The sequence below is a fragment of the Ursus arctos genome, unplaced genomic scaffold (assembly GCF_023065955.2).
Source record: "Ursus arctos isolate Adak ecotype North America unplaced genomic scaffold, UrsArc2.0 scaffold_8, whole genome shotgun sequence".
Lineage (NCBI taxonomy): Eukaryota > Metazoa > Chordata > Mammalia > Carnivora > Ursidae > Ursus > Ursus arctos.
The window spans coordinates 49,429,786-49,454,141 of record NW_026623100.1 but is presented as its reverse complement, the minus strand read 5'-3'; the positions used below and the strand labels follow the sequence as shown (position 1 = coordinate 49,454,141).

The 24,356-nt window shown below is 42.9% G+C and overlaps 1 protein-coding gene across 2 annotated transcripts in view; it reads left to right on the top strand.

Moving 5' to 3' along the window:
• The window catches only part of LOC113268171 (interleukin-36 gamma), a 37,769-nt gene extending 16,230 nt beyond the window's left edge, over positions 1–21,539 (top strand). Inside the window, exons 4-7 of one of the 2 annotated variants that reach the window (XM_026516522.4) lie at positions 14,604–14,671; positions 15,147–15,251; positions 15,939–16,078; positions 18,646–19,287. In XM_026516522.4, the coding sequence (XP_026372307.1) occupies positions 14,623–14,671; positions 15,147–15,251; positions 15,939–16,078; positions 18,646–18,855 (504 nt within the window). In that variant the 5' untranslated portion in view covers positions 14,604–14,622 and the 3' untranslated portion in view covers positions 18,856–19,287. Of the gene's footprint in view, positions 1–14,603; positions 14,672–15,146; positions 15,252–15,938; positions 16,079–18,645 lie in introns of both variants that reach the window. The other variant, XM_057309088.1, reaches the window with a different exon arrangement.
• The last annotated feature ends 2,817 nt before the right edge of the window (positions 21,540–24,356 follow it).

Here is a 24,356-nt window from a genome sequence, read left to right as displayed (position 1 = left end):
ATGTATTCTTGCGCACCAGTCATCACATTGTGAGAAATTCCAAGCAGCCTTGTGAAGAGGTCCACATGGAAAGGAATTGGGGCCCCACTGACAGCCCAGCTGAGCTCCTAGCTGACAGCCAGCACCAACATGCCAGCCAAGTGAGTGGCCTCCTGGAAATGCATCCTTCAGCCATATGAAACAGAGTCAACCATTTCAGCTGAGCCCTACCCATATTGCAGAATTATGAGTAAAATAAGCCACTAAATTTTGGGGTGGTTTGTGGTGCAGTCATAGATCATTGGAACGGAATTTGGTATCAGCAGTGAAGGGCTCCAGTGACTAAAGCTTACAACGTGTGCCATTGCTTTGGGTTTGGATGACAGATGGAAGTTGGAAGGCTTTGGGAAGACTGTTAGTGAGGGCTAGGAGAGTGAGGAAAGCACTACTGACAAAAATGATGTGTGTTATGTAGGGGTGAGAAGTTTAGAAAAAGTGTTGCCTGAAGTAATGTGGGAAACTGGAAGACCTCAGACGGATTTAGGGCAGGCCTAGTAGATCCTTGAAAAAACAGAAGCCTCACTGGTGACACAAGGTAGAGTGGGCTGTCTTAAAAAGAAATGTAGGTGTGTTTTTCCCCTAATGGAATTGGTTATACACTGAAAGTGCAAAACATTTTTAAAAAAAGATTTTATTTATTTATATGAGAGTGAGAGAGAAAGAGCACAAGAGAGGGCGGGGGGAAGGGGCAGAAGGAGAGGGAGATGGAGTAGCAGACTCCCTGATGAGCAGGGAGCCTGATGTAGGGCTCAATCCCAGGACTCTGGGATCGTGACCTGAGCTGAAGGCAGACACCCAACCAACTGAGCCACCCAGGTGCCCCGAATGCAAAACATTTTTAAAGGAATTGTAGTAGCTTGGACTGAAAGGGACAGAGAAATAAAAAATAAAGAGAGGCCTTAACATATAACATCTTATCTAAATATATCTATTTTATAAATATATTTATATTTTAATGTATTTGTATAAAATATATTTTATATAAATATAAAATATATAAATATATTTTAATACATAAATATATATTATATAAAATAATATAATAAAATACATAATATAATTATATAGTATATATCTATAATGTAATAAGATATATAAATATATTTTAATATATAAAATATATAGTATATATTTATTTGTGTATTAAATGTATTTATATGTGATATAAATATATATTATAATATTACTATATATAATAATATATATTATATATAATAAAAATAATGGCCCCAAAAGATGTGTACATCCTAACCCCAGAACTTGTGACTGTTAACTTACATGGCAAAAGGGCCTTGCAGATGTGTTTTGGTTAAGGATCTTGAGGTAGGGTGATGATTCTGGATTATCCAGGTGGGCCAGGGTATTTACAAGGGACCTTAGAAATGAAAGAGGACATCAGGAGGGTCAGAGTCAGAGTGATGCAGTGTTTGAAAAAGATTCAACTAGCCATTGCTGTCTTTGAAGATGAAGGGGAGATGTGGAATACAGGTGCCTCCTAGAAGCTGGAAAAGGCAAGGAAACAATTCTCCCTTAGAGCCTCCAGAAAGAGCCTGCCAACGTCTTGATTTTGGCCCAGTGAGACCCATTTCCAACCTCTGACTTCCAGAACTGGAGGACCATATTTGAGTTGTTTGCATTATAAAGTTTGCGGTGATTTTTTTCTACAGCAGTGATAGGAAACAAACACGGACCTCCAGCTTTCCATGGGCTGGAAGTAGACTAAGAGAAGTCCCCACTGCAGACACGGGCTACTCTAAAGGGAAAAAGAAGGGTGGCTCAGAGGGTGGGGCTGATGGCTCCGGGGTAGAGCCTGCTCCCAGGAAGCAGGGCAGGTCCCTAATCAAATTGGTGATGTGGTCCCAGCAGGACTTGTGAAATGCTATGAACCAGGGACTGCTGTCTCCTTCTGAATAGGAAGATCTCTTGTTGTCTCTCTCTGCCTGTTCACCACTGCATGTTGGGTATGTGTGGATAGATAACTTACCACTTTGGTTCACAGGTCTTCAGATTGGGAGAAACTTCATCCAATAAACCATATCTATACCTGGACATGATTTAGATCAGCGATGGGCAACTTTTTCTGTAAAGGACCAGATAGTAAATCTTTTCTGTTTAACAGGCCAACTAGTCTCTGTCATGACTACCCAACTGTGCCATTGGAGCACAAAGGCAGTCAAACACAATGTGTAAATGTGTGGGCAGGCCAGATCTGGCGTGCAGGCCAGAGTTTACCTGATTCGGATGATGAGGTCCTGGACATCAAGCCGATGCCTTAACTGGATGAGACTTTGGGAGCCCTTGGGTGGGCATAAGTGTGTTTTGCATAAGTGAGGACTAGAAATAAGGCAGACTATAATAGATTAAAAATAAAGGCAAATTCCTTGACATTTTTCTCATTGAGAGATGGCATTTATGTGCATTCCTCTTGAATCAGTGCAGGTTCTGTGATAGATCAGTAGCATTATGACAGAAATGAAGTATTGCCAGTTCTGGGTCCAAGCCTTTAAAGATTAGCAACTTCGACTGTTCTTCCACTCCTTGGGAGGTTGGGATGCTTGTTCTCGAACACAGCTGCCGTTCTGTAAAGAAGCCTAAGCAGCCACAGTATGGGTTATGTGAGCATTTGTGGCTCTGAACAATTGACTTAGAAACAGACCTGTGGGACTCAGTCTGTTCCTAACTCTGGCTCTCTGTGTACCTTTTAACTGGGCCCAATGAGTGATTGTAGCTCTGGGCCTGACCCACAGGGCCATGAGGCAGAGAGGTGGTGCCAGGAACAGGACTGGGGACACAGGTGGTCTTTGCTGAGTGTTTCTCACGATACACTTCCACAGAGCTGTGCGCCCCACCCCCAAAGTCTTTCTTTAATTTATAAGTTAATTCTTATAGCAACAACAGAAATAGAAGGGCAGGAGTTACTCCTCCATTTAACATAGGAAGTGCTTGTGGGGTCCAAACATGGTTAGGGGCAGGATGGGCCAAAAGGACTCTTTTCTGTTAGTCCCAAGCTCAGCTCTCTCTGTGGGACTAGGCCCTGGAGAAGACCAGAAGGGCCTTGTGCCCTCCAGAGCCAACTGCCAATGATCTGTTTTCTCCCAGCTCTGATTCTAGGACAATGCCTTATCAACTGTGGGTTGAGAACCATACTAAGTCATAAAAATCAGTTGGGAAAAAAAAAAAAGAATAGAACATACGTCAGAATCCATTAAACATAGTAAGGGAGAATAATATATTATGGTAAAGCTCTTTTTTTTTTTAACAATTCAGCTGGAAATTTTTTTTTTTTTTAAAGATTTTGTTTATTTATTTGACAGAGATAGAGACAGCCAGCGAGAGAGGGAACACAGGCAGGGGGAGTGGGAGAGGAAGAAACAGGCTCCTAGCAGAGGAGCCTGATGTGGGGCTCGATCCCATAACGCTGGGATCACGCCCTGAGCCGAAGGCAGACGCTTAACTGCTGTGCCACCCAGGCGCCCCTAGCTGGAATATTCTGCTCTCATGACTTAAGGAGCTGAAAATGGATTGGATGGGAGCAGTTGGGTTTTTTAAGACACACTGATGTTTTAACATCATGTGGTGTGGAATTCAGATGTCCCAGCAAGATTTTACACCCTAGATCTTCCCTGTGAATTCGATAATCACCCAAAGTAACTGAATCTCCGTGCTTTCAGAAACAACTTGACATAAAGCCATGACACCTTTCTATTTCTGCAGCCCCATTACCAGGACACAAACTCTTGCAGTGCTTTTAGAATATCTTATTTATTTTAAAGCACTTATTTGCTCATGAATATTCATCCCCAGTAGATGTCTTGTATTATTTCTCTTCAGGGATCTCAACTGCTGTAGTAACTGTGCAGTTACTTATGCATTTCTATCAATCTGAAATGAAAATTTTAACTTAATATTCTATTAGTAGTTATTATTTGAGAGTGGAACCTTTTCTTTTTGCTCCACTGGTCTCAGTGTAACATCTTTCACACAGCCTAGGTAAGGGACTGATTCTGCCACTCTGTGAGGCATTTGCCTTTAAGAGTTAACTGCATCATTCTCTAACTAGCTCCTGTTGTAACCAAGCTCACAAAATCATTGTTTCTTATTCTGCTTTTGTAGACACTTTGGGAATCTCCATTGACCTTACAAGGTGTCCTCACAGTTGGTTTCCTGCTCCTGGTGATAACTCTTCCATGCAAACAAGACATTTAAACCAAGGAAGAGAATTATTTGGAGCGTGAATCCAAATATAAGATAATCGTTATGTCTGCTACAAAACAAGACACCAGTACCAAAATGAGTCATTCATGCTAAGCCCCATGTCACCAAACTGAGGCTCAATTACAGTTTTAGCTTTCCCTGAAATGGAATCTGAAACCAGCAGTTAAAAAAAAAAAAAGCAGGTCATTCAGGAGTTACCTGATCAGCACTAGCTAGGTAATCTGCCTGAGACGCCTCTGCCATCACCTAAGGGAAAGTAACCTTGCAATAAGCAATAATCAACCTGATTTTTTGCCAAGTAGGACTTCCTTGTTTCCGCTCCCTTCTGCCTATTAAAGTCTTTCATTCTGCACAGCTCCTCAGAGCTCCTTTCTACCTACTAGATTGGATGCTGCTTGATTGGAATTGATTTCTGCTCAAATTCTTAAAAATTTTTAATATGCCTCAGTTTTATCTTTTAACATGTTGATGACAGAGTTTTGTCCCCACAACTGTGAATGATTTGTGAATTAGATACCTTTTGAATTTTATTTAAATTTTATACACCCTGTCCCCCAGAAAGTAAACAACTTATGAAAATTGAATGTTTCATCTTAAGGAGGCTGTAGGTCTTTATGATTTTACACAGTCAAATTTTCATAATTTTTTATGTTACCTACATTTTAAAGAATGTTTCAAAATTCCAAAAAATTAATCATACAACAAGAAAAATAAGATATACTGATCTAGTAAATTTCATGTGTTCAGTAACTAAAAATCTGAAAAGGCTTCAGTCATATAAATGCAAATTATTTAAAACAATTTGTTGAAGGTACAAAGACCAAAAGTTTACTTTAACTAGCTAAATTTAATTTTGTTAAACTATTTGTATTTTTCGAAAATTTATTTCATTATGAAATTTTTTTTTAGAAGATTTTATTTATTTATTTGACAGAGACAGCCAGCAAGAGAGGGAACACAAGCAGGGGGAGTGGGAGAGGAAGAAGCAGGCTCCCAGTGGAGAAGCCTGATGTGGGGCTCGATCCCAGAACGCTGGGATCATGCCCTGAGCCGAAGGCAGACGCTTAACGACTGTGCCACCCAGGCGCCCCTCATTATGAAATTTCATCAGTCAGATTTTGGTAGGTTGACATTACAAGCCCATAATAAATTTATGCGTGAACTCGGTTGCAAGGTAAAATGTATTTCAAATTGGGATGCAGTAAAAAGGAAGTTTGAAAGCACGATCCTAAGCTTGCGACAAAGGTCTTGCCTTCAGGACCCGCGCTGAGTTCAGAGATGCAGCCCCCCACCCCCCTCGGGGAGTGTGGCCTGCTGAGTGGCCTGTGGAGGCTCGGCCTTTTGATGTCATTCGGTGCCGCGGCGCCCTCTGCTGGTCCCAGGAGGCACAGCTGACTGCTCTGCCAGGGCCTTAGCTCCAAGCCCTGAGGATGTTCTAGGGTGACCAAAGGGCAGTCTCTGGATTTCTTGGCAGCCAGGCCCTCTCTGTAGCAGCAATCCAGGAGTGGGCAGGGGCCAAGGATGGCTCTTGAAGGGGTTTGTGATGAACCAAACACTTGCATTCATGAAGCTGCGATGAGCAAGGCAGTGAGCTGAATCAGCTCACAACAGGTCTGGTGGATGCACTATGGAGCTTGGACTTCCTGGGTAGATGGTGAGGAGTGCTGGTGTGATCAGGTCTGAGTTTTAGAGAGATTTCTTATTTTGGTTGTTTTTGAAGATTTATTTATTTATTTATTTGAGAAAGAGAGAGAGCAAGAGGGAGAGTGGGGTGGCAGGGAGCAGAGGGAGAGGGAGACAGAGTCCCAAGCAGAGTATGCCTGAGCATGGAGCCCATGTGGGGCTTGACCCCATGACCCTTAGATCACCACAGAGCAAGAGTCGGGCACTCAACCCACTGCGCCACCCAGGCGCCGCTAGAGAGATTTCTTGGCCAAACTGAGGCAGACAGCCTGGAGCAGGGAGCACCTGGAAGTGGGTCGGCAGTTACGGGCTGGGCCCGGAATCCAGGTGATAAGTGGTGCCCCTGAGCCACAGGAGGATGTGCTCCATGTCTCTACCTGCTCTGTATCTGTGAGACTGACCTTGTGGGTTGCTTCAGCAGTCTCTTGTCCTCTGATTTCTGATTGGGCTGAGGCAATGGGAGATCAGAAGGAGGGAAGAGAGTTTGATTAGAGTGCCCCCCCCCCCCAAGTTGTCACTAGCTGTGTTCCTTTCTGATACAGAAGCCATAATTCATTTCTGGGTATACCAGTCACTGACACAAGCACCTTGCCTCTCCTCCTCCTGGGGGTGTGGGGATAGGGGATTCCAGCTGTTGGCAGCTCCCCCCCCCAACCGTTCTTCACTGCCTCCTGTTGCTTTCTGTAAACCTGTCTGCAATTTTGTAAATATTACCTTGCTTACATTCTTCCCAGTGTGCACCTTCTGAGTATACTTCTCCCCCTTGCCAGGTCCTGAGCCATGCCAAAGAGTTTGAACTTTATTGTTCAGGCAATGGGGAATCATGGCTGTACCAACTTGCATTCTCTCCAACAGTGTAAGAGGGATCCCCTTTCTCCACATCCTCTCCAACATTTGTTGTTTCCTGCCTTGTCAATTTTTGCCATTCTAACTGGCGTAAGCTGGTATCTCAATGTGGTTTTGATTTGAATTTCCCTGTTCCTAACCATGAGACATAAAATGACTATCCTACTTAAACTGCCCAACATGAGTTTAGAATGACCTGATCTACCAAACCATAAAATAGGACAGGCACAGGAAAACTCTATTTAAAAAATAATGGTGTATAGGAGACCAGGCCCAAGCATATCTGAAAGGCAAAATTCAACCTCATAAGTTGGTAGTTCAGACTCCCATGGTATCTGCTCCTACAGCTTTTCCACCCATTTCTTAATTCATACCAGAGTCTCATGGCGAGATCTAGAATAGAGGAGAAAAAGTGTAGGCCTGATTGGTTGTATGCATGGATCTGCATAGTATGCTGGCCCCAGCTGGAAATAGAAGTCTACTGCCATTTCACTATGGCTCCTTCAGGTTGCCTTGAAAAATAATGATGAAGGGAAATCCTCCCATTGGGCAGAACTTGAGGTAACATATTTGGTTATTCATTTCATGTTGGAGGAGATCTGTGATACAGATCTACACTGATCTGTGGGCCAATGAGTTGGCTAGCTGGGCAGAAACTTGGAAAGAAAAAGATTAGGAAATTGGCTACAAGGAGGTGTAGAGAGTGGTATGCAGGCGAACCTTACAAAATGGGCACAGAATGGGAAATGTGAAGATATTTGTTTTCCAATTAAGTGCCTACCAAAGGGAGTCTACTGCAGAGGAGGCTCTCAATAAATAAGAGGTCGAAGTGTCCCAACCTGTGGATGTCAATCTTCCCCAGTCACTTGCCTACTCAATGGGTCCGTGTACAAAGTGACCATGGTAGCAGATATGGAGATTATGCATGGACTCAGCTGTTTGATTTCCCCTAAACAAGTTCAATTTGGTTACTGCCACTGAAGAAAGCTCAAACCGTCCATCATCAGCAGAGATCAACAGAAAACACCTGATGAGGCACCATTTCCTAGTGAAACCAGCCAGCTCCCTGGTGGCAGATTGGTTGTATTGGACTGTTCCATTATAAAGAGGTCAATGCTTTTTTCTTGTAGAGATACATATAAATTTTGTGTATTGATTTATCTTCTCAACTTTCATAGTACTTCTGCCAGCAACGCCATTTGCAGACTTACTGAATGACTTTATCTGAGATGTCCCACATAGCATCACTTCTAACTAAGGGTTACATTTTTCAGTAAGGGCATTGTGGCAACAAGTTCACACTCATGTAATAATTCATTGGCTTTTCTACCTGCACCATCATTGGCTTTACCATGTGCAGATGTCTTGATAAAATAGTGGAATGGTCTTTTGAAGAGTCACAGGTGGCGCCAAGTAGAGCACAGCACTTTGAGAGAGTGCTGTCTTACTGAAAGCAGTGTATTCCTTAAACCACTGGTTGATAACTGTTGCTGTCTTCCTCATGACGGGAACGCAGAGGTTCAAGAGCTGAAGGGTGGAGTGGGAAAGAGCCTCTCGTACTCCTAAACCAAATGACATACTGTAGGAACTTTTTCTTCTTGTTATGTGACCCCTAAGCTCCATGGAAAGGAGGTTCTAGTGTCAAGGAATGAAATGCTTCCACTAGGGAATACAGTCAAGGATCTGAGGAATTAGAAGCTGAGATTGCCCAATAGCCATTTGGCCCCTTGTGTCATTGAATAAACAGGTAGAAAGGAGTCACCTTACTGGTTGGGGTGATGAATCCTGATTATTCAGGGAAAACTAGGTTGCTGTAATTGAAAGTACACAGGACTGTGTCTGGAACCCAAGGGATTCCCTGGAACAGATCTTATTAGTCCTCTGCCTGGTGGTTTCAGACGATGGAAAACTGTAGCACCAAGGACTCCGAGTCCATAGAAACAAAGGTTTGATTTACCCTCAAGGTGAAGAAGAGGATCCTGCTGAGGTACTCATAGAAGGCAAGGGGAATTTTGGATAGATGGTGGGAGAAGGCCATTGTGATTACCAAATTAGACTTTGTGAATAGCTACAAAATCAAGTAGTCTATCAATTGACTGCTTAACTGTTCCCTCCCCACTCCTGTGTTTTCCTCTAACCACCTTATACAAATAACACTGGGAATGGCTTTTAAAAACTTTCAGCTGGGTGTATGACCACGTTGACCTAACTTGCGATGATTCAGAAGCTGCTGTCTTTTTATATTTCACTTGGGATAGGGAAGACAGATTTCCGACTCTTGGAGGAAGAACATGGACCTGAGGGGCAAAAGGCTTAGCCTATGCTGGATGACTTCCAAGGACCCTTCACGATTCACTGGAAGGAAATTGGAGGGTGGGAAGAGAGTGAGGTCAGGATATTTATTCCTGGTTCCTTCCCTCTGGGGTCACCTCAGGCTGTTTTTCTTGAGGCAGGTCATGGCTTTTTTTTTTTTTTTCTTTTAAAAATTTTAATTTAAATTCCATTTAATTAGCATATACTGTATTATTAGATTCAGAGGTAGAATTCAGTGATTCACGGTGCCTGGGTGGCTCAGTCAGTTAAGCGTCATGGCTTCTTTTACGTTGCCCTCTCCACAAAGCTCTCTCTCTCTCTCTCTCTCTGTGGGTTATGGTAACTAGCTGTTTCCTCCTCTTGTCCATTCAGGCCTATGGGGGATAAGAGGTGTATCCTACTGTTACTAGCCCTGGGGTTCAGCGTTATCTATGCCTTGGGATTTCCCTACACTCTGCCTACGTCTTTATAACTAACCCCTTTATTACATTAACCTCAAATTGCCAAATTTTGAATGTGTCATATGTTTCTTGTTAGGACCTGACTGGCACAGAATGGCTCTCAAGTTCACCCAAGCAGACTTGAAAGACTTTGACGTGGGAGAGACATTCTCTTTCTTGCAAAGATGTAAATGTCTGAGCATGTAGTTCCGATTCTCACAGAAAATTATCTTACAGACATGAGGGAACCTGGCCTTACGTACTGACTGTCTGTTCAGAAGAGAATGAACTCAATGTTGGTCCTTGCTGACATTATGGAATTATCAGGTCAGCAGTTCTGAGCCTGTGCTACTTCTGGACTTCCGATATTTTGATCACTTTTTTTTTTTTTTAAAGATTTTATTTATTTAACACAGATAGAGACAGCCAGCGAGAGAGGGAACACAAGCAGGGGGAGTGGGAGAGGAAGAATCAGGCTCATAGCGGAGGAGCCTGATGCGGGGCTCGATCCCATAACGCTGGGAACACGCCCTGAGCCGAAGGCAGACGCTTAACCGCTGTGCCACCCAGGAGCCCCTATTTTGATCACTTTGAATTGGAGTTTTTCAGCTTTTGAAGCTGAAAGTAAACTTACGCTATAGATTCTTGTAAGTAGAATTGATGAGTCAAGGGGTACATACGTTTAGATTTTTAATAGCTCCTGCAAACCTGCTTTCCAAAAGGCTGTGCTGATTCACACATCCATCCACACAGTGAGTGAATCTGTGTCCTCACCACCATTGCCTATCACCTTTTTAATTTGTGTCTTCCTGATGGATGGAAATGGAATCTCATTGTGGCTTTGATTTGCATTTTGCTAATTACTAGTATGGTTAGCTATAATTACTTCGATTTGTTGGATATTTATATTTTCTTCTCAGCGAAATGCTTTTTACATCTATTGTTTATTTTTCTATAAAATTACTTGCATTTTTAAAATGAGTAGGAACTACTTAAAAACTTTGAATATTAGGTATTAGTTTGTTAGATGTAGTGCAAATATTTTCTTGTAGGCACCTTATCTTGCAACTTTCACCCACGGTGTGTTTTGTCCAAGTTTGTCCAAAATTCTAAAATTTTGATGATGTTCAATTTATCATCTTTTCTTTCATGGCTTTTGCATTTTCTGTGATGTGGATCATTGTGCTAAAATTTCTCTGTCATTGGCTCTTTGTCCAGGAATTTCAAACTTCAGGCACTTAACCTAAACTTTTCCTTAAGTGTTTTACCACAAGCTGTGTGTTGAAGGCTTTAGCTATTTGTTTTTTTTTTTTTTTTTTGGTTGCACATAAGTGTACAATTTGGTCAATAGATGTTTTAAATTTAGAGAACTGTACCTTGATGTTGGTCCTGTGTAGTTGGATTCTTTTGTCTTGATGCGTTTAATGCTTCTATTAATTTCTGACATTTTGATGAGGAGTTTGGGGGTTATTTTTGTTAATTTATCTTTCATTTTACCATAAGAGACTCGTAATCTCAGGAAGCAAACTGAGGGTTGCTGGAGTGGTGGGGGGGTGGGAGGGATAGGGTGGCTGGGTGATGGACATTGGGGAGGGTATGGGTTGTGGTGAGCGCTGTGTATGGTGTAAGACTATGAATCACAGACCTATACCCCTGAAACAAACAATACATTATATGTTAATAATAATAATAATAATAATAGTAAAAATTTGTCTTTCATTTTCACATGAAGGAGAGGAAGCTACTAAATAACAATGTTGGCCCACAACCGAAAGTCTGAGTTTTCATGGAAGACCCAGCTTCAGGAAAGATGTGAGGATGGGTCAGCCCACAGGGAGGCATCTTAGACAATGGGCTTGGGCTGCTTGGAGGAGCAGAGGTTTGGGCAAGTTCAATTACATCATCACACCCACACTGGGTAAAGGCGGCCCTGCAAAGGTCACCCTGGGAATTTCCTTGGCATTTTCCCATTTTCCCAAATCTACTCAAGTACAAATGGCCCAGGCTGTTCTCTGTGGTCCATGGTGCACATCATGTTGCATTATTCAACCAAGGGGAGTTCCAGTTCTCTCCCAGTAGCAATGCCCAGGCCAGACTGCCAGCCCTGCTTGTATGTAGCCCTTGATAGGATGTAAACCACAGTGGCTTTCGTCCTTTTAGGAGCCCCAAGGGAGCTGGTGAGCACTGGAGCAGAGAGCCCTGGATTGGGGAAGTGGGAGTTACAGATTCTAAGCCCAGGTCTACTATGAATTTGATTCTGTATTTGTCAACTGTGGGGGCCATATAACCTCTACTACTTCATGGTTCATTCTGCTTTATTCATTGTGAATGTCAGCTTGGCTACATGAATACATTGTTATGGAGATTGTGCATCTACGGACAGGTTTTAGAGATTCTAGTGGTGGTGAATAACCAAGCTCTCTCCCTCTACCTGGTTTCTATTGATGTTCCCTCCACTATCAAAATCATGGGCATGTTAAGTTAGCAAAATAACAGGACTTGATACCAAACAAGCATGGATGATAATATCTTAGAGCTCAAAAATTGAAATCTGGACTTTATGATCTCTTAAAATTATTTCCATGTCTAGGACCTTTGGCTTTACAAGTACTTACTTGAATTCAATTCAAGCCACACTTAATGGTGTGTGTAATTTTCATTGTTGTATATGACAATAGAACATTAATAGAAAGAATCTGACAAACTGGTTATGTTTACATAGCAGAATCATATTCCTTACTTTTTATAACCAGCATAAATATTGATGGTCCTCTCAAATACAGGTAGGGTATCATGTAATCATATTATCCATCCCTTCTACTCTAAGACAAAAGTTCTGGTTCATTTCTTCAGTAGATGGGCTCTCTGCTCCTCAATTATCCACCCCAGTGGTTTAGTTCTTCCCTCTTATCACCATCACTCTTATTCTAATTTCTCTGATACTCATTCACACCAAAGTTTAAACTGGGGACTTAAGAATGGATACTGATTACTGGCAATTCTGGAAAGTACTGGAGTCTCTGAATGTTGGGAAATGAGGGAAAGGTGAGTGGAATAAGAGGCTGAGGCTGAAGGGGACATATGTCATCATAAGACAGTTTTTTTGTTCCCTCTTGTTTCTTTCCTGCAGTTGTTAATATCAGGGATACTTCAGCACCTTCTTGTTACTCTTTAGCCTTCTAACATATTTTGTAACCAACTAGTTCCCTTTGAAATTCCTTGTGTGGGTTCTGCTTTCCACACTAGATCCTGATTGAAACAGAGAACTAAGGAATTTGGGGGCCAGATGATAGGACCCTTTAGATGTCATTTTTTTGTGAACATCCCAAGAAAGGAGGTATGTTGACTGATACATAATGGAGAGGCTCTTCAATTGGACAGAGAGGACCCAAGAGAGGTGACACTGGCTGAGCCTGGCTTTGAACACAATTATGTCTGAATTCATTATCACTCCTGGGTTAACAGATAAACTGAAAGCCAAAAGTGATGGGATTGAGGCCTCAACAGGAAAGGATCATGTTCCTCCAAGGACAACAAGGAGATGGGGTGAAAAAAGTATGAAAGGTTGAGCAAAGAACTTTTCAGGGCTGGGAAGAGGAGCTCATGGAGGTGCTTGCCTAGAAGGTTCTATCTTAGGCCTTCTCTCCTCCACCCCCCAGCTAGGTAGGTAAATATGAAGTTGTTTCCAGTCTGTCTTGAAATTCACCTCAGCCAAGTTAGCTTGTGCAGTAGAAAGTTTTTGTGCTTGACCTCAGTGGATGGAGGGTGGGCGTGTAACAAACATTGTACCAAAAAAAAAAAAAAAAGTAATAATAGCTGTTACCATTCACTGAGAACCTGCAAATGCCCTACATTACTAGAACAGAGGGTGGGGGTAAGTTGGGATCTGAGGCTCAGTTTTTAGGGAGATCATTGCTGACCATTTTAGCCGTTAGGCAGTTCTGGAATCCAGCGCATTTTGGGGGCACCAGGGACCAGGCTTGCCTCGGTTAAGGGTATGCTGCTTAGTGCCTGTGGCTTCCCAAGGGGGTAGAGGTGCTGAGAGAGTGCAGTGGGGGAGCTTTCAGCCTAGCCCTCTTTTCAGGGGTGGCCTAAGGTGGTTCAGGCGTGGTTGGATGGCCAGGAATGCCATGTGGACCCTGCCTGGAGCCCAGCTGATTTTGCAATCGCAGGACTCCCTTCATGGAACTGTAGAGGGCAAGCTTGCCTGCCCCAGCAGATGGACTCCTTTTGTGAAGGGCCTGGTATTTCCAGTTGTTGCCTGAGTGACAAGGCAGGAGAACCGAGTTCTGGGGAAGTCCCTCAGTCTCCCCTTGCTGAGAAGCCTGGGGTCTGTCATCAGCTCTGTTTCCCCGTGGGCGTGGCTCGGTGCCTCCTTCTCTGGCAGCTCATGCTGATGCTGTCATTTCTCCATCTGAGTCTCACAGGATCTTGTGGCATACAGTTGCCACGCCCCACCAAGGCAGGTGGCACCTCCCCATTCTACCAAATAAATGGCAGTGTCTGTCAGAGCCCGTGACTGCTCTTGGGAGCTGTTGGAGCTCTGATTCAGTCCCCTGCACTTTTGATAAAGGTCCAACTTTTCAGGCTTCCCTCTTTTCTGTGCTTTAGGGCTCAGGGAAGAGATGCGGCTCTGCCAGGCTCTGTGTCTTGTCCAGTGCTTGTCTAACTGCTTCTCACTTTCCCACTTCCCAGCGAGTTGCTAGGATCCTGGCAGAGCTGCCCTGCCCCCAGGCAGAAGCAGAAGTCAATGGGGGAAGGAGGAGGAGACGCAGGCATTAGGTGGCTGTGGGTATTTAAGGTCAAAAGTCATGCCTGGCTTAGAACTTCTAGGAAGATACTATCACTGGCTGCATCTTTGGGTGGAGGAAGTTCTGCCCGATGTCTCCTCCCTGTCCCTACCTTGAAGTTTTGTCTCGGGAGGTGGCTCAGATTTTCTGACTAGGGCGTTATGTCAGGCCAGGCTTCCCGGCTCCTTGTCCAGAATGAGGATCTCAGTAACCAGTGTCCTGGAAAGGTCTTGGAAATGTCTCCAGATGCTCATGTCTCCTATCACTGTCCCCACAGGTGTTGAGACAACCCCACTATGACATGCATTCGAGGAGTCCCTTTCTCTGGAGAACCCTTTACAGCAGGTGATGTTGAGATGGGGCTCTGGAGGCCTGGGACACCTGCACTCATACCTGTCTCTTCTGGATCTTCTGGATATGCCCCAGCATTTTCTGCCCCTCTTTGTGTATGGCCCTTACCATCCAGTGCTCTCCAGCTTCCCCTGGACAGTGAGCTTCCGCAGGGTGGGGAGCAGTGCTTATTCTCTGCTCTAGCTCCAGACCTAGCACCAAGCCAAGCACAGAGTAGGCATCAGAGGGAGTAGCTGGGCCTTGACACACATGTGCTATGGAACAGTTGACCCTCTTACACCAGTTGCAGCCCTGGCCCTCCTCACCATAACCCATAGCTTTACCAGAAAGGAAGGCTGAGCTGAGGGTCATGTGACTGCTGTCAGTTTTGGTATCTAAACCCTGGGCCTTCCTTCCTGAAGGGCCTAGCATCTAGCAAAGCTGCCTAATTATAATGGTTCTTCATTATTCTTTTCTATTTAAACTGCAGTGAATAAACCTCATACTGGGGAGGTCTCCGACTTGAATCAGCAGGTGTGGGTCCTTCAGGGTCAGACCATTGTGACAGTTCCACGGAGTAACAATGTAACCCCAGGTGAGTGGTGATCCCGTGGCTGCTGCCTTGGAGGCAAGGGAGGGGTCACATTAGTGCACCTGAGATGCTGGCACTGGCCTTTTGTGAAGGGTGGCTTGACAACAGGGCCCACCTGGAAGGAGGAGAATTTCACACTTGCCTGGGAAGCCATGTCAGGGAGAAGTTTGTCTGCACTAGGATATAGAAAGCAGAGAGGGTAGAGCAGCCTCCTGGGGGTCAGGAGAGCTGCTTTCAGTGACTGATGGCCTGTCCCATGGAAGAGGAGTATCTTATCCTGCCTGACTTCAAGGTGTCCTAAAAGGACTAAATGAGTGGGTAGAGGAAGGCAGATTTCAACATCACATTAGGCAAAACTTGCCAATGGACAGAACTCTTCAAGGATCAGAGGGGCTGCTTGGGGTTGGAGCTTCCCACCTCCAGGTGTTTAAGCAGGGGTGTGACAATCTCTAGGGCAGGGTCTGCCATCTGTTTAACTCTGTGTGTTTGCTCTATTTCCTAGGGCCGTGACTGGTACGTGGTATGAATGAATGAATGAATGAATGAATGAATGAGGTAGTTGGCGATTTGGTGGGCCTGGGGTAGCAGGGATGACACTCTTAATGTTTCTTCCTGCCCCACCTGAAAGATGCTAGCCTTGTCCTAACTTCAGGAGGAAACTGACACCATCTCCCCTCTTATCTTTATTAGTCACTGTCACTGTTGTCCCATGCAAGTATCCAGAGTTGCTTGAGCAAGGCAGAGGGGTTCCCATTTATTTGGGAATAGAGAATCCAGAAATGTGTCTGTCTTGTGAGGACATTGAAGGGCAGCCTACATTGCAACTGAAGGTGAGTATGAAAAATGATGTTTAAAAACAAGGCCAATTTCTTTTATAAGATGTTAATTTGGTAGATAATCTAATTTTAGAATTAAAAAAGAAATATTCTCCAATTCTTAAACATTGTTAATATCCCTAGATATTTTCAAGTCGCGTGCACGCAGTTGAGTTATCCTGCCCCTCACTAGTTGAGGATGTTTTTCGTTCTTGAATTTTGACATATTCCTAACCATTGTTTCTTCAACTATGTTCTTTCCTTCTTTCTGCCTTATCTTTCCTTTTGGAATGCTATGTCTTAGTCATTGGAACTTCTAGATCCCTCTTTAATATCTCGTCTAATTTTCCATACATTCTATCCTTTTTTTTTTTTTTTTTTTGCTTGTTGCATCCTGGGAGAATTTCTTGGTTCCGTCTTTTAAGTCATGATTCCATTTTAAGCTTGTCCTGTCTGCTAAATCATTCTCGCCTTGCCATTTTCTGAAATTTCAATCTTTACTCTTGTTCCTGAAACTTCAGTTCCATAAACTTCAGTTTAATTCAACTCAATTTAACTTAACATTCAGTTCAGCAAATGTGTGAGTTCTTCCTGGCCTCCAGCACTGTTGTGGCCGTCTGACATACATCAGGGCACAGAACCGCAGAGAACCCTGCCCTTATGGGGCGTGGATTCTAGCAGGAGGAGAGAAATGGTAGACAATAAGTATCATGAAGGGTAAGTTGGTGATGTCTTTAAGTGTATTATGCCCTCTGAGACAGCAGGGTAGAGAGGCCGGCAGTGCTAGACCGGGGTGGGTTGGGCTGCTGTAGGAAACAGTGCAGCAGGCATGCTGAGATTTTAGCAGACAGTAGAAGGCAGCAAGAGAGTTAGCCAGCAGGGTGTGGAGAGAGCAAGGATTAGTGGAGAAAACAATGTAACAGGAATGCACTAGGGAGAAGTTCAGAGAGATAAAGGCAGGTTACAAAGTGCCTTGCCAGCATTTATAAGGACTTTGCCTTTTAATCTGAGGGAAAAGGAAAATTATTAGAATGTTTTTAAAGGACAGTGATATGAATGGACATAGGTTTAAAAATAATTCTTTTGGCTGCTAGTTGAAAGCAGACTGTGGTGGGGGGCAGTGATGAAAGTCCTGTGGGGGACTTCAAGGTGATCTAGGTGAGATCTGAAGGATGAGGGAATAGCAGTGGAGGTAGGCAGAAGCCAGTCTGATTCTGAAAATATTTTATTTAAATTGAGGCAACAGGATTTGCTGACAGAGTGAATGTAGGGTGTGGTGAAGGAGGACTGAGAATTACATTTTCAGCTACATCCTGTCTAATAAGCCACACTTCTATTGTGGTTTTGTCCTCAGGTGGATTGAGAATCGACCACTGCATTCTGCCATGTGTGGGTCCTTAGGGACCTTGGTGACAGCAGTGTTGCTGCAGTGCTGGAGGTGAAAGGCTGAATGGCGGCGGTGGGGGGGGGGGGATTAAGAGAGGGAGAGGAGGGGAGAAATCCAAGACAGCATATACGGACAACTATTACAGGGAGGTTTCTGCAAAGGGGAGCTGGGAATGGTGGTGGGCAATCAAAACAGTTATTTTTTAAGATGATAGAATGACAGCAAAAATGGTAATGGGAATGATGGAGAGAAAGCCAAAATGATGAATTGCTAGAGAGCAGCCATAAGCTAGGGAGGGTGGATGGAAACTATAGCCCAGTCCTTCCCAGGCCAGAAGTTGAAAGGGAGGAGGAGGACGTATTGCAGTTTGAAACGAGAAAGTGTCTTTTTATTTATTAAACACATCTCTATTAAATTTCTCTGTGTTGAGGAATGCAGTGATGAACAAGTCTGGCAGTGATGGATCCGATGGTAATCGGAACTAATGAAGAAAATAATCTGGTAACGAGATAGGGAGGAGGTTTGAATGTGGCTGAATTATGAGCCATTCCTGTATAGGGCTCTGTAGAGATATTTGTGCATGTGTGATTTAGTTAGAAATACTTATTTTACTTAAATACATGGTATATAAATATACAAAATATGCTTCTATATATGATGTAGAAAGCATTTTCTAATTGCTCCATTTACTTTGTGTTTGTTTGTTTGTTTTTTGAATGGAAATCTTTTGGTTTGTTAGACCCTCTTGTGTCTTTTTCATGGCACTGACCTTTCTCACATGTTGGCAGTTGGTCAAAGACTAACACCGAACTTTGGTTAGAACAGTGGTGTTTGCAGGGAGGCGGCCCTCACTCCTGCAGCTTTGGTAGGAGAGGTCCTTGGTTTATTGCTGCAAATCTGCATCTCCTTCCTTTTCCTCCACTCAGCTCCTGTGTGAGGAGAGTTCCAACTCATCGTTCGAGTGTCCCTACTTGTTCTTAGCCTGTTCCTTGTGTCATTCCTACTCCATCTCTGGATTTGAGGCTGGGGGCTGGGAAGGTGAGATTGTGTGCTCACTCTGCTGCGCCTAGGCCTGTTTTAATAGAGGGATAAGGCTTTCTCAAACTTTGGAAAATTTACTGATTGTGTGCAAGTAACTTTGAACAACTCAAACAGTCTCTGCTTCTCCTGCTGGGCGTTCTCTGTCACATTTCAGGACGAGGAGATACTGGATCTGTACAACGAAGTTGAGCCTGTGGAGCCCTTCCTCTTCTATCACTCAAAGAATGGCAGGACCTCCACCTTCGAGTCCGTGGCCTTCCCTGGCTGGTTCATCGCTGCCTCTGACAGAGGCCACCCCATCTTCCTCACTTCACACCTGGGGGGAACGTACAATGTTAACTTCATTTTAAATATCAATGCTTGAACTCAGCCTGGAGGGGATAGCTTGGTTAGAGGTCTTTGTGTTAAATTTTCTAGTTCCCAGCATGCTTTCCTTTATATTATCTCAGTGTCATTTCACATCAGTGCTGAGAGGTGGGCAGGACCCTGTAATCACTGCCCTTTATGAATGACTTCATGGCAACTAAAGCATAGAATGTGGGCTCAGACGCAGGAGGGAGGGGTGATGTAAGGTTCTCCTCTCAAGCTGAAGCAGTCCATCCCACAGCCATCGGGCAGTATGAGTATGAGAATGTCGGGACCCAAACACTTTAGGAATTCCCTGGGGGTGGATATGGAGAAGCCTCAGAGCTCATGAATCTTACAAATATCAGATGACTAGCGCCAAACTGATTGTTTTTGTTTTGCTTTGTTTCCTTTCCTATTTGGATTACATTTTCCGTATAGTTTGTATGTTGCCAGTATATCTCAAGTTGTATAATGTATCCTTTTAAGGGTTAAAGATTTTAAAGATAAATAATTCTTAATAACAGTTAAATTATTTTTTCCTAATTCTAATATGTAAACATAAGGCCAAATATAAACTTCATGTGTTTACACAATAAGAAAGCTAAAACTAAGATATAAAATGAAATAGCAAAGGTGGTAAACTGAAATTAAGAAGAGTAATTGAATGAGGATAGCTCAGTGGGTGAATCTGGGACTGGGGCTTAGCTGGGGGGAGGAGGACCCCTGTGGACTGGTGATAGGCCGGGGAGGAGATGATGCATGTAAAAGAGAACTATTATTTCACTACTTTCTGTGCAGTCTCACAGCCTTGATTTCTTTGCCTCTTCTAGACTTTTCCTTTTAGGTATACTCACCATCCACATAATCCCTTTAAAAACTGCAGGAAAGGTCCCTTTCTTTGGAACAGAGAGCCTAACTTTTCCACCAGGCATGATTCAGATGATGTATTCTGATGAAATTAAATCACTGTTGTGGATATAACTGTAGAAAGATGTAGCTCAGATCTGGTTCTGTATTAATAGATTTCTTATTTTGACTCTGATATTACAAATGCAGAAGATTGTTTGCGCATATACAATTTCCAAAATAGCACCAGTAAATTAATTTTTTTTCTGCTTTTGGACAATCAAACCACATACTCTACTAGGCAGGCCAGTAAGCAAGGTCTCTTGATTCTTTAAAGTTTTCTTCTTCAATTACTTATAGTTTTAGCATTGTAGTTTTATAAAAACAACATTAAAATGGGCACTGAACTAATTAGTTCTGGGATATTAAATAGAAGAATTGGTTATTGAATATTTACGACTATTGTCACTGCTAAAGAGTGGTGGCAGTGTCTTACATCTGCCAGTTTACACTATTACATTGTCGGTTGTTACATCTGACAGTTGGGATCCAATGACACATTTGCTTGTGACATGATTATGGCCTGAGTGTTACAGCATCTGCAGACTACTACCAGGCTGTGTGGTGATTCCATTGTCCCATCTCTTTTCTCTACCACGAAAACTGTTCATGTAGACACTGTGACACTTTGGATTGTCACTTGGCACAGATTTGAGCCCAAACAAAAGCTCAAGTATGAGTCTTGGTGTCATGTAACTCGCTATCCTGATGATCCAGAAGAGGTTCTGATAACATATTCAGAGGGTGATCAAAATGAAAACATAGTAATCTCATAGTTTATGGAACTGGAGAACAGACTTCCAGGGACCCCTGGCTTCTCCATCACGTTTGAGAAAGACCACAGCATATGAAATCATGCAAGGGCCCTGTGAGTAGCGACAGGCTCATTTTCAAGTTTATGGCCTGGTGAACACCTGGTTTTCACACAGTTGAATATCAAATGCTCTTGCATTTGAGTTCTAGGAGCTCCAGGCCAACATCCCTTGAAGGATTTGATAGTTTTGGGTCTTTAGCAATGGGGTGGTATAAAGGGCTTGATGCACTGTGTTGGGGGAGGTCATTGGGAGGATATGATCACCACTTGACCCATGAGCTGGACTCTGGCAGTTGGATGCTCCTGACCCCCTCCCCTGTCCTTGCAGCGTGTGTGCTCTGCTTGCCTTCCCTGCTCCCAGAAGTTGCCCCAAGGACATAGCCTTGAGATAGTGATGTGATGTTGAGACATCTGGATGGTATATGTGGCTGAACCCAGTTAAAGCCTCTATATAAATTTTTAATATTCTAGTGTGTGAGTATGGAGGTCTACTTGTCTTGCAGCCACCCAAAGACAAGCGTCGTATGTGAGTTTCCTTGTTTATTAAATTTGCCACCTACCGATCTGGGGTGAATTGTCTCTTTCCTTTGGTCTCAATCCTGACCTCCACATATGAAGACCAGTTTCAGATAATACCCAGGAAGCTCCTGAGGAGGTGTAATCTGGCAGATTACACTGAAAGAGGGGGACTTTTGGATTCCAGGAAGGAATTAAGAACTATGTCACCAAAATCACAACTGCAGTGAAAACAGTCGAGTGGGACGTATTTCTGCTTTGGGAATCATATCTTCTGGCACCAGGACTGCTGAAGGGCAAAGACTGCTTCCTGAAGCTGGACCTGGCGATACCATCCCTGAAATCATGAATGATCGGGCACGAGGGACTGAAGACGCTGCCGCCAGAACCCTGACAACAGTGGCAGTAATAAACAATTCTTCACGTCAATAAAACATTACTTTTTCTTTCTCAGACTTTAAAAAGTTGTTTAAAAGAAAATTCTTCCAGAACAATACATGTCTATGATTAAAAGTGATATTCTTCTGCCCTCATCCTATTTCCGGGAGGCAACTGTTAACTCTTTTTCAGCTCTTTTTTCAGTTTTCCTCCATGTGTCTAGGGATATGTTTTACTTCTGTTTCTTGATTTACCAACTTTAGACATTATCTTTTCTACCAGACAGATATCATTTGCGTCTCTACTGTACAAAAGTCGTATGCTCTTTATCTGTTTGCTACAAGTTAATAGAAGTAGTAAGTCAAACAAAATTGTATTTATAGAGAGTCATTAGACAATGCTCTAATAGGATGTTGAAAAGGCACACAATAATCCTTTTGCCGTTTTCAAGATTTGGGTAACTTTTCTGAATGACCTCATTTTTCTTCAGTTTCTTTTTATGGGTAAGGAAGGGGGGGATACTTGGACATGGATCTGACTTGCTGAGGATTGCACTGACATTTAGTAGAAGGACTGGAAGTATGATAATCTTGATTTTGGGGTTTTCAATTTCTGTTTCCTTGTGTTGGGATGTTATGAATCTATGTGTGAGAAATCAGCAACAATTACCCAGGGCAAGACAACAGATCAAAGTATGAGCCACCTCATTCCCATCATTGGGGTTATCCTTACCTAGCAGGGTGTCAGCAGATGACCCACCCAGGGTGGAACACTCCTGGCCACCTAAACACTGTTATGTAATGGCGTCAGTGCTGAAAGATATTGTGTATCTGTATTTCTCAAACTTGAAGCAATATCAGAATCATCTGGGGTCTGAACTCAAAGCTCAGATGTTTGGGCTCACTCCGGACCTAGTGAGTCAAAACCCATTCTCCTCAAAATTCCAACTTAGTAAGCTTAGAGCAGGGTCTCAGGATTAATATTTTACTAAGGACTTTAGGGAATAGAATGCACTCCCACTGTTCATATGCCCTTCATGTCTGTTCTACGGTAGTTGGCTAATGTTAACTAGAAGTGGTTTTATTTGCTTGGGTATCCATTGACTCTTCTGTGGTTGATGCTTTCTGGTGGGCATTAACATATAATACAAACAACTTCACATTTTGTGTCCACTCCCATATGTCCATCCACATGCCTTTACTCCGTATCTCCTTATCTTTCAGTCTTCTGATCAGCGAGCCACACATTGACTACTGCCCAAGAATCTGTGTGTATTGTTCCTTTGGGACATACGAAGAGAAGGACCAGTTGTATTACTCCCAGCTACTCCCGTCGGATTATTTCCTCTCTTTGCTATTTTTCAAAGTACTGCTAAGTGTGGTTGTAAAACAGTTGCCATCCATTTTTGCCTTATAACCCATAGTGAGCTGACCCACGTGTAAACAATACTTGGGCTTTTTTCTCCTCGTTCAACTGGCTGTAGGGGGACCATCTATACAACTGCAAATGTAAGCTAGGGGAAGGGCACTAGTGGCAACCGTGTTGGGTGACATGGGGGTCTGTATTACCTGATCGTATAGCTTACATGTACCCTCTAGTTCTGCTTGGAGTCAATTCTGGATTGCGAGTGAACAGCTGCTGGGCATGTGTCTAACTTTATTGCTTGATAGTCTGACATAATTAAAATCAAAATGGACAGTTTGGGATGAATGGTCACTTAGTGCCTCATATATGTGTTAATTTCTCCATGAGGGCTCAGTAACACATGAAGAGCTAGTTTTGAAAAAAACATAGAATTCTCTGCTATAGAGGGCACCGGGATAGCTCAGTTGGTTAAGCGTCTGCCTTTGGCTCAGGTTATGATCCCAGGGTCCTGGGATCGAGTCGCATAACAGGCTCCCTGCTCAGCAGGAAGTCTGCTGCTGTCCCTCTCCCTGCTCATGCTCTTTTTCTCGCTCACTCTCTCTCTCAAATAAATAAATAAAATCTTTAAAAAAAATTCTCTGCCATAGAGAATTCTCTGCTTGATGCCCCTCCTTTATTATTCTCCAAAGTGAGCTTTTCCACATGATGAGCTTTAAGTTATCTGAGACTGTTTTTGATTTGCCTTTAATCTGGAAAGAAATTTTGCAGCGAGTGGAATTCCATTGCAAATTTTTTCTTTCCATGTTTGAGATATCATTCTGTCTTCTGACTTCCATTGTTGTTATTAAGAAGTAACTTGTCAGTCTTTTGCTTCCTTTAAGATAGTGCCTTTTTATTATATGTTGCTCATACTAGCTTATCTTTGTCTTGGATTCTAAGCAATTTCAGTCTGATATGGATTTCTTTTTATTTACTTGGGATTTATTATGTTTCTTCAATCTGTGAATTGGTGTCTTCATCAGTTTGAGGAATTGCTAGCAATTCTTTCTTCAAATAGTGCCTCTGCCCTACTTTATCTTTCCTTTTGGGACTCCAATAAATGTCATAAGCTTTCTCATTTTATTCCCCACATCTTTTCCACCCTTTTCTGTATTTTCCATCATTTCTGTGTCTGTGGTATAATTTGTATTTCTTCTCATTTATCTTCCAATTTATTAATTCTCTCTTACTTTTTTGTGTTTCCAGATTTATTGAGATATAATTAACATGTAACATTGTGTAAGTTTAAGGTGTAAAAAGTAAGGTGGTTCTTTGATACACATATTTTGTTTGTTGTCTACTTGTGTGTTCTTGTATTTCACTGAATTTCTTTAAAAGGATTATTCAGGGTTCTTTGTCAGACATTTTATTTATCTCAATTTCTTTAGGGTCAGTCACTGGAGTTTTATTAGTTTTCTTTAGTGGTGTCATGTTTCCTTGATTATTTGTGATCCTTGTGACTTTTATTGATGTCTGTGCATTTAAGGAAGTAGGCACTT